Source organism: Leuresthes tenuis, unplaced genomic scaffold, assembly GCF_036924035.1.
Source record: "Leuresthes tenuis unplaced genomic scaffold, fLeuTen1.0.hap1 SCAF_8, whole genome shotgun sequence".
Taxonomy (NCBI): domain Eukaryota; kingdom Metazoa; phylum Chordata; class Actinopteri; order Atheriniformes; family Atherinopsidae; genus Leuresthes; species Leuresthes tenuis.
In genome coordinates this window covers 472,819-488,001 of record NW_027325362.1, presented here as the reverse complement: position 1 = coordinate 488,001, position 15,183 = coordinate 472,819, and the positions used below count along the sequence as shown (strand labels likewise).

The following is a 15,183-nucleotide window of genomic DNA, read 5'->3' as shown; positions in this document are numbered from 1 at the left end:
AACAGGAAGTGAAGAAGAAGAGAAGGAAGACAACAGGAAGTGAAGAAGAAGAGAAGGAAGACAACAGGAAGTGAAGAAGAAGAGAAGGAAGACAACAGGAAGTGAAGAAGAAGAGAAGGAAGACAACAGGAAGTGAAGAAGAAGAGAAGGAAGACAACAGGAAGTGAAGAAGAAGAGAAGGAAGACAACAGGAAGTGAAGAAGAAGAGAAAGGAAGACAACAGGAAGTGAAGAAGAAGAGAAGGAAGACAACAGGAAGTGAAGAAGAAGAGAAGGAAGACAACAGGAAGTGAAGAAGAAGAGAAGGAAGACAACAGGAAGTGAAGAAGAAGAGAAGGAAGACAACAGGAAGTGAAGAAGAAGAGAAGGAAGACAACAGGAAGTGAAGAAGAAGAGAAGGAAGACCAGAATAAACATCAGATGCTGGAGAGATCAGAGGAAAAGAAGCAGAGAGAAAGAATTCTTTCTTCTAACATAAGCTCAAAACAAAAGACTAAAGATTTAATCCAACCACAGGGGGTTTGGTTCTGAGTGAAGAGTCCGGTTCTGATCTACAGCAGAACAGCTTTAAGTGACCCGGTCCGTCAGACCAGAACCTGGCTGTGGGCTCAGGTGTTTGTTTCCTGCTCAGTTACTCATTACTGTGGTTAACCTTGCTTTATTACCTTCAGCTATAGAGCAGCGCCGTTTATCACATGTTTGTGCTTCCTCTGAGCTCTGATTGGCCCAAACAGCTCCGACCCGACAGGTGAGGTCAGCTTCGACCTTTGACCTGCTGTTAGGTGAATGCAGAGTCCAGAGCTCCTGTTTTTCCTGTTAGTTCTTCTTCTTCGGTGTAAAACTGTGAATCATTCTGGTGGTTCTGATAAAATCAGCTTCTGACTTCTTCTTAAATCTCAGATTTAGCTCTTTAATGACTTTAAATGACTTGAACTCCTTCATTTGTGTTGCCAGACTGTTAGAACTCACTTTCCTCTGATTCGGGGGGAACAGCGGGTCGTCCACCCTTCAGAAGGTGCAGGGTTTGATCCCAGTGATCCTGAACTTCTGATTGGGTCGGATGTGTGGGTTTGATGCCAAAGTCTCAGAGGAGAGATGCTGAAGGACTGGGAGACGAAGCTTCAACAGAGCGTTGCTATGGTAACCTGCAGGGACGAGAGCTCTCAGAACAGACAGGAAGGAGCTAAAACACGATGAATGAAATGAGCAGAAAACGGTCCCGTGGAGAGCGGTTCTGCAGCAGTTTGGGTTCCTCACACCTGTCTGTTGTCCTGCAGGCAGGTACTGGGAGATGGTGGAGCGTCTGAGGATCAACCAGTTCTACGGAGCGCCCACGGCGCTGCGTCTGCTGCTGAAGTACGGCGAGAGCTGGGTGAAGAAGTATGACCGCTCGTCTCTGAGGACACTCGGATCAGGTGGGACGCCATATTTCTGTGATAGAGGACCAGAGGGGCCTGGATCAGGCCGGTCTGCACCTGCTGGTCCTGAACCCAAACAGATGGATGGCTTTGAGTTCTGGCTGCACTGTGGTTTGGGTTTAAGTTTCTGTATTTAGGAAAAGAAAGATAAAGTGCAGAGATAGAGGGGGTAGGTGAGTACAGGCTAAGTGCTGGGATGCGTCCAACGCTGGACAATGTTGTCCCTCTGAAAAGCTCTGTTAGCCTAGCTAGCTCTGTTAGCCTAGCTAGCTCTGTTAGCCTAGCTAGCTCTGTTAGTCGTCCCGAGCAGATCCCGAGCAGCCGGGGCCTTAGAGTGGCTGGGTGACTGTCAGGAAGAGGAGTGATAGTCCTAAAGTCAAGCCCGTGGTTCACCATCAACCTGTCCACGTTTCAAATAGATTTTCCCCACTCAGCGACACACCCTCTGAGGACAAAACCCTGGTAATTGGCAGCTCTATAGTCAGAAACGTGGCATTAGAGACACCAGCGACCAGTCAAATGCATTCCAGGGGCCAGAGCGGGCGACATAGAATCCTATTTAAAACTGCTGGCTAAGGATAAGCGGAAATACGGTAAAATAGTTATTCACGTCGGCGGTAATGACCTCCAATCGAAATTAATGTTGCATCGGTGTGTAATTTTGCCAAAACAATGTGGGACTCCGTAGTTTTCTCTGGACCCCTGCCAAATCTGACCAGTGATGACATGTTTAGCCGCATGTCCTAAACTTTACTCCAGTAGAACTTGACTCTCTTGTTGACAGCACTATAGCTTCAATGCGTACAACACTGGACAATGTTGCCCCTCTGAAAAGGAAGGTAATCAGTCAGAAGAGGTTGGCTCCTTGGTATAATTCACAGCTGCTTTAAAGCTGGAGAGACAGTGGAGTTCCTCTAAAGGTTTTCTCTCCCAAAAAGACCAGGAGAAACTCATCCATGCATTCATCTCCAGTTGACTCCATTACTGTGATGGTCTTTCATGTTTCTGTTTCTGTATTTATCAGCTGTTTTTATCCAAAGTGACTTACAGATGAAGATATAACAGCTTTATAAAAGCTAACAATAAGCTAACAATAAGCTAACAATAAGCTAACAATAAGCTAACAATAAGCTAACAATAAGCTAACAATAAGCTAACAATAAGCTAACAATAAGCTCCATAGAAGGAACCCAGGAGTCCGACTCTGTCAGAGGGGACAGAGTAGAGATAGGGTGCAGGCATAGAAGGAAGAGCAGAAAGATAAAGTGCAGAGATAGAGGGGGGAGGGGGTCCTCTCTCAGCCAGAGACGGGCATTGAAGGGGTTTTAATTCCTGTTTTAGGGATCCAGAACATGCCTGACTGTGTGTGTCTGCCTTTAAAGTGGGGGAGCCCATCAACCAGGAGGCCTGGCACTGGTTCCACAGCGTGGTGGGAGAGGGACGCTGTCCTCTGGTGGACACCTGGTGGCAGACGGGTGAGAAAAACACTGAAAAGCACTCAGAGGCCTTCCAGGTTTCTTAAATCTGAGGGTTTCCAGGTCTCTGCGGACAGTTTGTCTCTTTGTTTGTGCTTCCGACTCCTGATCCGACTGTAAATCCGTCTGATTCTCTCTTTATGAGGCTTTAGTCCTAATTGGAGCGATTAGCAGTAGAACATCTGCAGCTGTGCGGGAAATGAATTAAAGTGAAATCCTGCACTCTTACTCCTCTCTGCAGCCCCCCAGGACAAGATGGAGCAGGATCACTGCGTGCCTGACCTAATTCTTCCACAATCTCGACACAGAGAATAGTTTTTAAATCGGACTCTAAACTCTCTGCCAGCTGCTTCGGACTCTTAGAAGGAGAAAATCCCCAATAAATTAAGAAATTAAAGGAAATTACAGAAGTAACTTCTGAGGACCTCTGGTGGCGGTTTGTTGAACAGCGTGTGCTTGTGTCCCCGCAGAGACCGGAGGAGTCTGCATCGCCCCCCGCCCTGCGGACCCCGGGGCCCCCATCCTCCCAGCCATGGCCATGAGGCCCTTCTTTGGCATCCAGCCGGTTCTGATGGGAGAGGAGGTGAAGTCCAGCACACACCTGCACATCCACAGGGTTCTGGTTCTGCTCCTCCTGCATCTGTTTGTTCAGCTTCAGTTTGTCCTTAAACCTGGACAGACTGAGGTTCTGGTCCGGGTCAGACTGAGGTTCTGGTCCGGGTCAGACTGAGGTTCTGGTCCGGGTCAGGCTGAGGTTCTGGTCCGGGTCAGACTGAGGTTCTGGTCCAGGTCAGGCTGAGGTTCTGGTCCGGGTCAGGCTGAGGTTCTGGTCCGGGTCAGACTGAGGTTCTGGTCCAGGTCAGACCTCTCAGAAACATCCAGCCGGTTCTGATGGGAGAGGAGGTGAAGTCCAGCACACACCTGCACATCCACAGGGTTCTGGTTCTGCTCCTCCTGCATCTGTTTGTTCAGGTTCAGTTTGTCCTTAAACCTGGTCAGACTGAGGTTCTGGTCCGGGTCAGACTGAGGTTCTGGTCCGGGTCAAACTGAGGTTCTGGTCCGGGTCAGACTGAGGTTCTGGTCCAGGTCAGACTGAGGTTCTGGTCCGGGTCAGACTGAGGTTCTGGTCCAGGTCAGGCTGAGGTTCTGGTCCGGGTCAAACTGAGGTTCTGGTCCGGGTCAGACTGAGGTTCTGGTCCAGGTCAGGCTGAGGTTCTGGTCCGGGTCAGACTGAGGTTCTGGTCCGGGTCAGACTGAGGTTCTGGTTCAGGTCAGACTGAGGTTCTGGTCCGGGTCAGACTGAGGTTCTGGTCCAGGTCAGACTGAGGTTCTGGTCCGGGTCAGACTGAGGTTCTGGTCCAGGTCAGGCTGAGGTTCTGGTCCGGGTCAAACTGAGGTTCTGGTCCGGGTCAGACTGAGGTTCTGGTCCGGGTCAGGCTGAGGTTCTGGTCCGGGTCAGACTGAGGTTCTGGTCCAGGTCAGACCTCTCAGAAACATCCAGCCGGTTCTGATGGGAGAGGAGGTGAAGTCCAGCACACACCTGCACATCCACAGGGTTCTGGTTCTGCTCCTCCTGCATCTGTTTGTTCAGGTTCAGTTTGTCCTTAAACCTGGTCAGACTGAGGTTCTGGTCCGGGTCAGACTGAGGTTCTGGTCCGGGTCAAACTGAGGTTCTGGTCCGGGTCAGACTGAGGTTCTGGTCCAGGTCAGACTGAGGTTCTGGTCCGGGTCAGACTGAGGTTCTGGTCCAGGTCAGGCTGAGGTTCTGGTCCGGGTCAAACTGAGGTTCTGGTCCGGGTCAGACTGAGGTTCTGGTCCAGGTCAGGCTGAGGTTCTGGTCCGGGTCAGACTGAGGTTCTGGTCCGGGTCAGACTGAGGTTCTGGTTCAGGTCAGACTGAGGTTCTGGTCCGGGTCAGACTGAGGTTCTGGTCCAGGTCAGACTGAGGTTCTGGTCCGGGTCAGACTGAGGTTCTGGTCCAGGTCAGGCTGAGGTTCTGGTCCGGGTCAAACTGAGGTTCTGGTCCGGGTCAGACTGAGGTTCTGGTCCAGGTCAGGCTGAGGTTCTGGTCCGGGTCAGACTGAGGTTCTGGTCCGGGTCAGACTGAGGTTCTGGTTCAGGTCAGACTGAGGTTCTGGTCCGGGTCAGACTGAGGTTCTGGTCCGGGTCAGGCTGAGGTTCTGGTTCAGGTCAGACTGAGGTTCTGGTCCGGGTCAGACTGAGGTTCTGGTCCGGGTCAGGCTGAGGTTCTGGTCCGGGTCAGACTGAGGTTCTGGTCCGGGTCAGACTGAGGTTCTGGTCCGGGTCAGGCTGAGGTTCTGGTCCAGGTCAGACTAAGGTTCTGGTCCGGGTCAGACCTCTCAGAAGCATCCAGATCAGTTCTGATCTGACCTCATGAACGTTAGAGAAGAAGCTGCAGGTAGAAGGAGGTGGACGGTGTCCTGAAGGGGTCATGTGATGAGAACCGGTCCGACTCAGAGGAGCAGAACCAACTGTGGCTGATCAGCTGTTCCTGTCAGGTTGAACCTCTGAGGAGCGCCACACTGTTGAATTTCTTTGTATTTTGATGAATTTAATGGATTTTAGATCATTTCCCAACAGTTTTATCACATTTTAGCACATTTATCTCCACAGTAAAATGTCTCCAGTTTCATCTTTGATTCATCAGAACCAGATGAAGCCCCATCAGTGGGTTATATGAGATGAACTGAAGCTACAGTTGGGTCCTTATCTGAGGTAATTATCCTTGGATATATGGCGGTGAATGAATGGAATCACTGGCACAAAGCCTGTCATACCCCGGTACCATAGGTGGCGCTGTCCCCATTTCAGCTATCGCTAATAGAGCCACTTCCTGTTGACGTCTTCACCGCCAACAACAACAAACTCAGGCATTCAGAAAGATGGCGAACGCAGAGCGAGATGAAGCTGCGTCCCTCTCCATCTGTGATGAGCTGGTTATGGAACAGAGATGCACAACGGTCTCCATCGCCTTGTTTCTTTCTTTCTGACGGCAGGAATATCGTCTCCTTCCACTTCAGGGGGACGATCCCCGCAAAGTCCAGTTCACCACGTGCACGTTTAGTGTGCGAGTAACCCGATCCGGTCCAGTTTTTTGTCAGATTAAGGCGTCTACATGAACTTCATAACTCAGTCTTATTGTAATTTAGCCTTTAATCCGATTCTTTGCAGCCATGGGAGTCATTTATCATCATTTATCATAATTTATCATCATTTATCATCATTTATCATCATTTATCATAATTTATCATCATTTATCATCGTTTATCATCATTTATCATCATTTATCATCATTTATCATCATTTATCATCGTTTATCATCATTTATCATCATTTATCATCATTTATCATCATTTATCATCATTTATCATCATTTATCATAATTTATCATCATTTATCATCGTTTATCATCATTTATCACCATTTATCATCATTTATCATCGTTTATCATCGTTTATCATCATTTATCACCATTTATCATCATTTATCATCGTTTATCATCGTTTATCAGGAGGTTTTGCTTCATTTTGGCTTCATTTTGGCTCTTTGTTGAGCTTTTGTGCCTGTTTTCTGGTTGTTGTGGTTTCTTCTGGACCAGTTTGTTGTTATTCTGAGGTTCTTTTCAGTGGTTTTTCTTCATCTTGTCTCGTTGCAGAGGTTTTGTGGGTCTTTTTTGCCTGCTTGAAGCTGTCAGATCCATTTTACTGAAGGACTCTGATATATTCACCTTTCGGCTGCTGGATCTGGGACCCAAGTGTAGGATTTAGTTTACTAATTTAAAACAGTGTATATGAATAAATATTATAAATGTAAATGTATGAGACGATCCAAAGGCTGATGGTCTGGAATAAATAAGAAAAGGTTTGAAGCAACAATAATAAGACAGAATGGTGTAGAATGGGCCTCTCTGAGCTGCTCTTTGACCCGTTTCACTTCCTTTTCCTTCTTTATTCTGATCCCAGCCAACGTATTTAACAGTTTCTTTAAGATCTGTTTGAGATCTTCTGTCTGAAACTTCTTGTTTTCGTGCTGTTTCAGCGGTTTGGATCCTCTGTATCAACCCTAGAATATCGGGACGTTTAACAACCAATCTGCTAATTCCTGCGATGCGTTGCAGTGATCAGCTGTCGTCCAATCAGCTTCACATCAATCAGTGCATCTCACTGAGCCGTGTGACCCTCCATCCTTCGATGACACCCCTCCGCCTCTTCATCTCTTTAATCTTTCCATTAAAGCAGCGCCAGCAGCATCTGTTTGCTTCATTAACAGATTCACACTCTGATGCCCCCCCCACAAATTAATTATCCGCTAGTTTCCCCGTTTCTGATGTAATCTGCGGCCTTTGAGGGATTCTCATCACGGCTGGTAACTGAGTGTAGATGAGATCAGGCGTCCTCTGGGTCAGATGAACACTGATTTCACTGGTTACCACTGGTTACCGCTGGTTACCGCTGGTTACCGCTGGTTACCGCTGGTTACCGCTGGTTACCACTGGTTATCGCTGGTTATCGCTGGTTATCGCTGGTTATCGCTGAACTCTGGACATTATTCCTGCATTTACAGCATCAGTCTGCTGCTCTGTGTTTGATGCAGCATTTACCGACTTTCCCTCCTCGGGACACGTTCTGTTTCTCAGAAAAAGAGTCTTAAAAAGTTTGTCACAAATGTGCAGCTGAAAATATTTCATTTTTTATCTCATCAGCTTCATTTTTTTACATTTCTGACCAACAACATGTTCCCAAAGAGAAGTGAGTGGGAGAAATTTATGGCCAGTAATGAGGTGGAAATAGTGCCGATGCTTTCTCAAACAGGTGATCCTGATCTGGTCCTGAAGCAGCCTCCATCACAGTCTGAGCAGCAAAGATGTTCAGAGGAGCTCCAGTTTGTGTTTAAAACAATGTTCCTCAGAGAAAGACTGGAAGGGATCTGCATATTTCTGCCTCTACAGAGCAGAATATCATTAAAGCATTCAGGGAACCTGGAGGAGTTTCAGTGTAAAGGACGAGGGAGCAAGCCTAAGCTGGACCCCGTGACCTCTGACCCCTCAGATCTGGACCCCGTGACCTCTGACCTGCCTTTGCCCCTGTTTTACCTGCATGTGCTCTTCTTCTTCAGGGTGAACCTCTGTCCGGTAACAGCGTCACCGGAGCTCTGTGCATCAGTGAGCCGTGGCCAGGGATGGCTCGCAGCATCTATGGCGACCACCAGAGATTCGTTGATGCATACTTCAAACCGTATCCTGGTCAGTAAAGTCAGCGAATGCACCGTGGCGCTGCGACACGCCGAGTGTGACGTCTCGTGTTCTGCTGCAGGTCATTATTTCACCGGTGACGGCGCCTTCCGCTCAGAGGATGGTTACTACCAGATAACAGGCCGGATGGATGACGTCATCAACGTCAGTGGCCACCGCCTCGGGACGGCGGAGATCGAGGACGCTCTGGTGAGATGATGGAAAGAAAATAAGATAAAGCTGAAGGTCTGAAAAAAAAAGAATGTTTTGGAGGTTAAAGAGGTCAAAGTGATCAGATCAGATAGTTTTCTGACAGCATTCAAGTAAAACCAGAAAACTGAGAGCATCAGCCGAGGAGAACCTGAGAGGATACAAACAAGTGTTAGGGTTAGTTTAACCAGTTAACCAGGAGATATCCCTCTCAATAGTTCACTAACTGTGGGTGTTTGTTGATCTAAGTGTCTGAAATGTGATGCCACAGCACCCTCTGGTGGAAGCTCCTGTTAACACAACATGTGGCTGTGAGAAGTTAATGTTTATACACCGACCTGAGACTAGTTACTGATGGTTACTGTTTTAACCACACCGACCTGAGACTAGTTACTGATGGTAACTGTTTTAACCACACCGACCTGAGACTAGTTACTGATGGTTACTGTTTTAACCACACTGACCTGAGACTAGTTACTGATGGTTACTGTTTTAACCACACCGACCTGAGACTAGTTACTGATGGTAACTGTTTTAACCACACTGACCTGAGACTAGTTACTGATGGTTACTGTTTTAACCACAACCACACCGACCTGAGACTAGTTACTGATGGTTACTGTTTTAACCACACTGACCTGAGACTAGTTACTGATGGTTACTGTTTTAACCACACCGACCTGAGACTAGTTACTGATGGTAACTGTTTCAACCACACCGACCTGAGACTAGTTACTGATGGTTACTGTTTTAACCACACTGACCTGAGACTAGTTACTGATGGTTACTGTTTTAACCACACCGACCTGAGACTAGTTACTGATGGTTACTGTTTTAACCACACTGACCTGAGACTAGTTACTGATGGTAACTGTTTTAACCACACCGACCTGAGACTAGTTACTGATGGTAACTGTTTTAACCACACCGACCTGAGACTAGTTACTGATGGTTACTGTTTTAACCACACCGACCTGAGACTAGTTACTGATGGTTACTGTTTTAACCACACCGACCTGAGACTAGTTACTGATGGTTACTGTTTTAACCACACCGACCTGAGACTAGTTACTGATGGTAACTGTTTTAACCACACTGACCTGAGACTAGTTACTGATGGTTACTGTTTTAACCACACTGACCTGAGACTAGTTACTGATGGTTACTGTTTTAACCACAACCACACTAACCTGAAACTAGTTACTGATGGTAACTGTTTTAACCACACTGACCTGAGACTAGTTACTGATGGTAACTGTTTTAACCACACTGACCTGAGACTAGTTACTGATGGTTACTGTTTTAACCACACCGACCTGAGACTAGTTACTGATGGTAACTGTTTTAACCACACTGACCTGAGACTAGTTACTGATGGTAACTGTTTTAACCACACCGACCTGAGACTAGTTACTGATGGTAACTGTTTTAACCACACCGACCTGAGACTAGTTACTGATTGTAACTGTTTTAACCACACCGACCTGAGACTAGTTACTGATGGTAACTGTTTTAACCACACCGACCTGAGACTAGTTACTGATGGTAACTGTTTTAACCACACTGACCTGAGACTAGTTACTGATGGTTACTGTTTTAACCACACCGACCTGAGACTAGTTACTGATGGTAACTGTTTTAACCACACTGACCTGAGACTAGTTACTGATGGTTACTGTTTTAACCACACCGACCTGAGACTAGTTACTGATGGTAACTGTTTTAACCACACTGACCTGAGACTAGTTACTGATGGTTACTGTTTTAACCACACTGACCTGAGACTAGTTACTGATGGTAACTGTTTTAACCACACCGACCTGAGACTAGTTACTGATGGTAACTGTTTATTTCTTGTCTTTGTTTATGTTGCGTGCATGTGTGTGTGCATGTGTGTGTGCATGTGTGTGTGTGCATGTGTGTGTGTGCATGTGTGTGCATGTGTGTGTGCATGTGTGTGTGTGCATGTGTGTGTGTGCATGTGTGTGCATGTGTGTGCATGTGTGTGTGTATGCGTGTGTGTGTGCATGTGTGTGTGTGCGTGTGTGTGTGCATGTGTGTGTGTGCATGTGTGTGTGCATGTGTGTGTGTGCATGTGTGTGTGCATGTGTGTGCATGTGCAGGACGAACATCCCACTGTTCCAGAAACTGCTGTGATTGGAATCCCACACGACATCAAAGGAGAAGGTGAGCGCTCCTGAACTCCCATAATGCTTTGCTGCAGATTACCCTGAGATCCAACCGACTGTTGTTCACCTCAAAGAGTGGCTTCAGAAAGAGCTTTTCATCTGAAATGATATATCTCTGTCTCTGCCTGTGTGCACGTGTGTGCATGTGTGTGTGTGCACGTGCACGTGTGCTCAGTGCCATTTGCCTTCGTGGTCTTGAAGGAGGATCTCCCTGACGACCCCGCCGCCGTCCTGCAGCAGCTCAGAGAACTCGTCTCCACAAAGATCGCCAAATACGCCGTCCCAGAACACTTCCTGGTGAGTCATCATTAGCTGACCCGAACACCAGGTCCTGACGACTGGTTCTGATCCACTTCCTTCCAGCTGAGATGAGAAGTGGGAGGAGTCATTTCAGAGACTCAGTTTATAAAGGCTTCTTTGTAGCTCCTCCCCCTTCCTCCTCAGAATAAATTACATGTTGTTTCCTCATCTCAGCCAATCAGAGCTCAGCTTTCCTCTCTCCTGTCAGGTGGTGAAGCGGCTGCCGAAGACTCGCTCCGGGAAGATCATGAGGCGGATCCTCAGGAAGGTTGCCATGGAGACGACTGGTGATCTTGGCGACATATCCACTCTGGACGACCCGTCTGTAGTCAAGGAGATCGTTGAGGCTCATGAGCAGTACAGGAAGCAGAGGCAGGAAGAGAAGAAGAAGAAGTAGAACAGGGAGGAGGGGGTCGGCTGATCTGAACCAGCATCAGGGGCCCCAGGGGCCCCAGGGGCCAAATGAAGGAGATGAGGGGCGTTGATTCATGTTTATTCAGAAACAGACGACAGATCATAAGTAGAATGACACACCTGGGGTCAGTCCTCTCCTCCTATTGGCTGACAGGCCTGGGTCAGCTGGTTCTGAAGCAGATGATTAAACTTTATTCTGACTTTTTTAAATCAAATCATCTTTTATTAATCAGAAAAATTAAATGATATCACTTAAAGAAACTTTAATAGTTAAAATTCAGTTTATATATTTAAATCGAAATATTCAATGAATCAGTGATGATGAGATCAGCAGATTTTAATAATAATAATAATCAGTTATTAAAGATGTAAATAAACATTTACTAACAAAAAGTTTTGTGTTTATTCAACCCTGAGTGGTCATGTGAGAAACTGTCATGAACTGTTTTAGGTTTTGTTCTGTAGAACTTTCTGCTTTAATAGTTCGGGTCAGAACACTAATTTCATGGTAACAGTCCACTTCCTCTCCGTGAGGCTTGGTTCTGGTTCTGTTTGCAGTGACGACCTCCTTTGGTTGACACTGCGGTCACAGAGCCCTGAGATGGCGTGGCATCATGCAGGTGACTCCTCCTCCTCTGACAGACATCGATATTAACGTTTAAACAGTTTAGTTTAGTAGATTCTTCGGCTGTTATTCTAATTTTAAATAGTAATTTATTGATATTTTTCTATTATTTAAAATCAGTCCAATTCTTATACAACCTTACCCTAATATAGCCCTAACCCTAACCTGTCTTTATTATTATTTTTTATATATTTTATTGGTAATTAACACAAAACCCTAAAAAAATAATTCCCCGTTTCACATTTTTTAGATATTTTTTTAGTTTTCTTCTGCAGCAGCCTTGTTGGAATTATTAAATTTAACATTTCTATAGTCAGATTAATTTCATAAAACAATAATCTTGTTGTTTTATTAAACGTGTGGAAAAACAACAAACCGATTAAATTAGACAGCTGCTCCTGTTCTTCCATCCAGCAGGGGGCGACACACACCTCCTTCCGTCAGGAACAGCAGCGCAGTCAGACCGGATGTGACGACTTCCGCTGCGTGCAGTGAGTTGTGTTACAATGCGCGTGCAACGGCGGCTGTCCCCCGTTCTGCGGGACTTCATGATGTCTGCAGTGACAGAAATCTGCGGCAGAGTTCGGCTGAAACCCGAAAATAAAAACCTGGAGGTCAATGAGAGTGTAGCAGAGTCAGCGAAGAAGAATGAGAAACAGCTGAGTTAGAGTCAGAGAAGAAGAATGAGAAACAGCAGAGTTAGAATCAGCGAAGAAGAATGAGAAACAGCAGAGTTAAAATCAGCGAAGAAGAATGAGAAACAGCTGAGTTAGAATCAGAGAAGAAGAATCAAAACTGCTGAAAATGTTCCTGAAGAAACTGTTTTTGTTCCTGACAGCTTATTAAACCGGAACCAGAACCAGTCCGAAGCGTTTTAGCTTCAGTACCTTCTCAGAACCGACAGTCCAAACGTTTGGAGGTTCAGAACCAGACAGTCCAACCGTTTGGAGGTTCAGAACCAGACAGTCCAAACGTTTGGAGGTTCAGAACCAGACAGTCCAACCGTTTGGAGGTTCAGAACCAGACAGTCCAAACGTCTGGAGGTTCTGAGAAGCTGTTCGGTCTCTGATGGTCACAGAAATCAGCCCTCGGGTTCAGATGAGAGGTTCGGTTCTGAGGCTGATGGTGTTGAGCTCCGGCTGCAGCAGTGACCCGTTTTAAAGGAGGTTCTGTTCTGTGTTGCTGTAGAACTTCAGTTCGGACTCCTCAAACCGTCTGTGGGCCGAACCAACGTGTTCCAGACAGTCCCATCACCTGGTTCCGTCGTATTTATGGTTAAAGAATTTACCTTAAAGGAAGAGAATAAAACATAAAAACAGGTGATCAAAGACGTTCCATCACACCCGAAAACAGGGCCTCCGGTTCTGCTCCGGGTTCTGCTGAGCAAGACTCTGGGTTCACTCCAGGTTTTCAGTCTGGTGTCATATTTAAGTATTAAAATACTTGTTTTTTTGTGTTTTTAAGCCGAGTTTCAGTGGAATCAGGAGATATGTATATGTATATATATATATATATATATACAGGGTATGTGTGTATAGATATATATGTGCTGATTTACTGGTGTATGTATACATATATATATGTACATATACACACACAGGGGGTCTATATACACACAGACCCCCTGTGCTACCGAAGCTAAGACCAAACTTACTTCTTTCAGTGTTTGAGTCTGACTTAACTGAACTTTTGTGTTAAGCACACATTAGTTTGCTGGATTAATGTTTATTTCTACTAAATGTGAGCTTCTTAAACCCAGGTCAGTGTTTGTGGATAAATTAAATTATTCAATCAAAGCAAATCCAGTTTTAAGCCTAAAAATATCAGTTATAAAATAGAATAAAAGATACAAAATAGTGTTTTTAAAAAATGTAGAAATATAAAAAGTAAATCTTCTCACTGACATACTTTAGATTTCAACAGGATTCAGTAACTAACTGAAACATTTGTGTGCTTTGACCTGGAATAAAGGAGACTGCAGCTCTGAACATGGAACCCGTATCCTGCTGGCTGCAAACTACTCACATCACACAGCAGCATGTTAGCAAGACGGATCAGTACTAAATCCTCCGACTCTTTCAGCTCCCAGAGCATTTGGACCTGACTCCCTTCAGGTATAATCCAACAGGAACCTGTGTGAAATCCACAGTCCAAACCCTGAATATACAAAAGGTCGAAACTGAGGTGAAGATTTAGTCTTTGTGGTGCAGAACCTTAAACATCCCAAATAAGAAGAAAGAAAAACTGGGAGGCATCGCAGGACAACAGGCTGTGACATCATTGCTCTGGTGGCTGAGAAAAGGAGCAAAATGTACAGAAATGATGAGGCTGTTTAGCTTTGCTTATCATAAAGACTAAAGTCCACTGCATCAAAGTTGGTCGTCAATCTTCAAGCCACAAAGACGGCTCCTGAACCAGAAATCTCACAAAAAGAGACAAAAAGAAATCTCATAAAAGACGTTTTACTTTGTGATGAACAGGACTGGATCAAACGCCACGATCTCACAGTATGAAATACTTGATCTAACACACAAATAAATGTTCTTTTTTTCATTTGTCTATAAAATCAGCATTTTAACCCCAAATAAATTCAAAGCGTGGCTCCGTGTGGGAATGGAACAGTCAGGATGGGGAGATGTGTTTCTGGAACACTGGAATGCAGTTCTGGGGCTCCACAGGGTACTGTTTCGGCTCCTTTTCTTTTCACCCTGAACACATCAGACTTCAGGTGCAACTCAGAGTCCTGCCACATACTGAAGTATTCTGATTATTTGGCTGTTGGGGCATGTGTGCGCGGTGGACAGGGGAAGGAGTACAGGGACCTTGTGGAGTCCCTCTATGGATGGACCAAAAGTAACTGTTTGCTCCTGAACCAAAACTTTAACCAAGACCAAAGAGCTGGTGGTGGACTTCAGGAGATCTAAAACTCCATAACAGTCAGTCTGCATTGATGGAGGGGAGATAGAGACTGTTCAGACCTGCAAATACCTGGGGGTGGTGCTGGATAATAAACTGGAGTGGTCTGCCAACATAGAAGCAGTGAACAGGAGGGGCCAGAGGCTCAGGTCCTTCAGTGTCTGCAGTGACATGATGTCCATGTTTTATCTCACTGAGAGGCCCTGTTCTATGCTGCTGTCTGCTGGGGAGCTGCACTACAGACAGAAACTGTAGGCGTCCGGACAAACTGGTGAAAAAGGTCATTCTGTGGGAGGCAGGGAGCTGGACCCTCTCAGTGCTGTGGTGATGAGGAGGAAACTATATTCTGTTTTGGATATTAATGAACATCCTCTCCACAGCATCCTG

The 15,183-nt window shown here is 46.0% G+C and overlaps 1 protein-coding gene across 1 annotated transcript in view; it reads left to right on the top strand.

Moving 5' to 3' along the window:
• Positions 1-11,583, top strand: part of acss1 (acyl-CoA synthetase short chain family member 1) — a 29,582-nt gene extending 17,999 nt beyond the window's left edge. The window contains exons 7-14 of the mRNA XM_072390458.1: positions 1,277-1,414; positions 2,800-2,892; positions 3,363-3,475; positions 8,028-8,154; positions 8,225-8,352; positions 10,476-10,539; positions 10,717-10,838; positions 11,050-11,583. Coding sequence (XP_072246559.1) covers positions 1,277-1,414; positions 2,800-2,892; positions 3,363-3,475; positions 8,028-8,154; positions 8,225-8,352; positions 10,476-10,539; positions 10,717-10,838; positions 11,050-11,238 — 974 coding nt within the window. The 3' untranslated portion in view covers positions 11,239-11,583. The remainder of the gene's footprint in view (positions 1-1,276; positions 1,415-2,799; positions 2,893-3,362; positions 3,476-8,027; positions 8,155-8,224; positions 8,353-10,475; positions 10,540-10,716; positions 10,839-11,049) is intronic.
• The last annotated feature ends 3,600 nt before the right edge of the window (positions 11,584-15,183 follow it).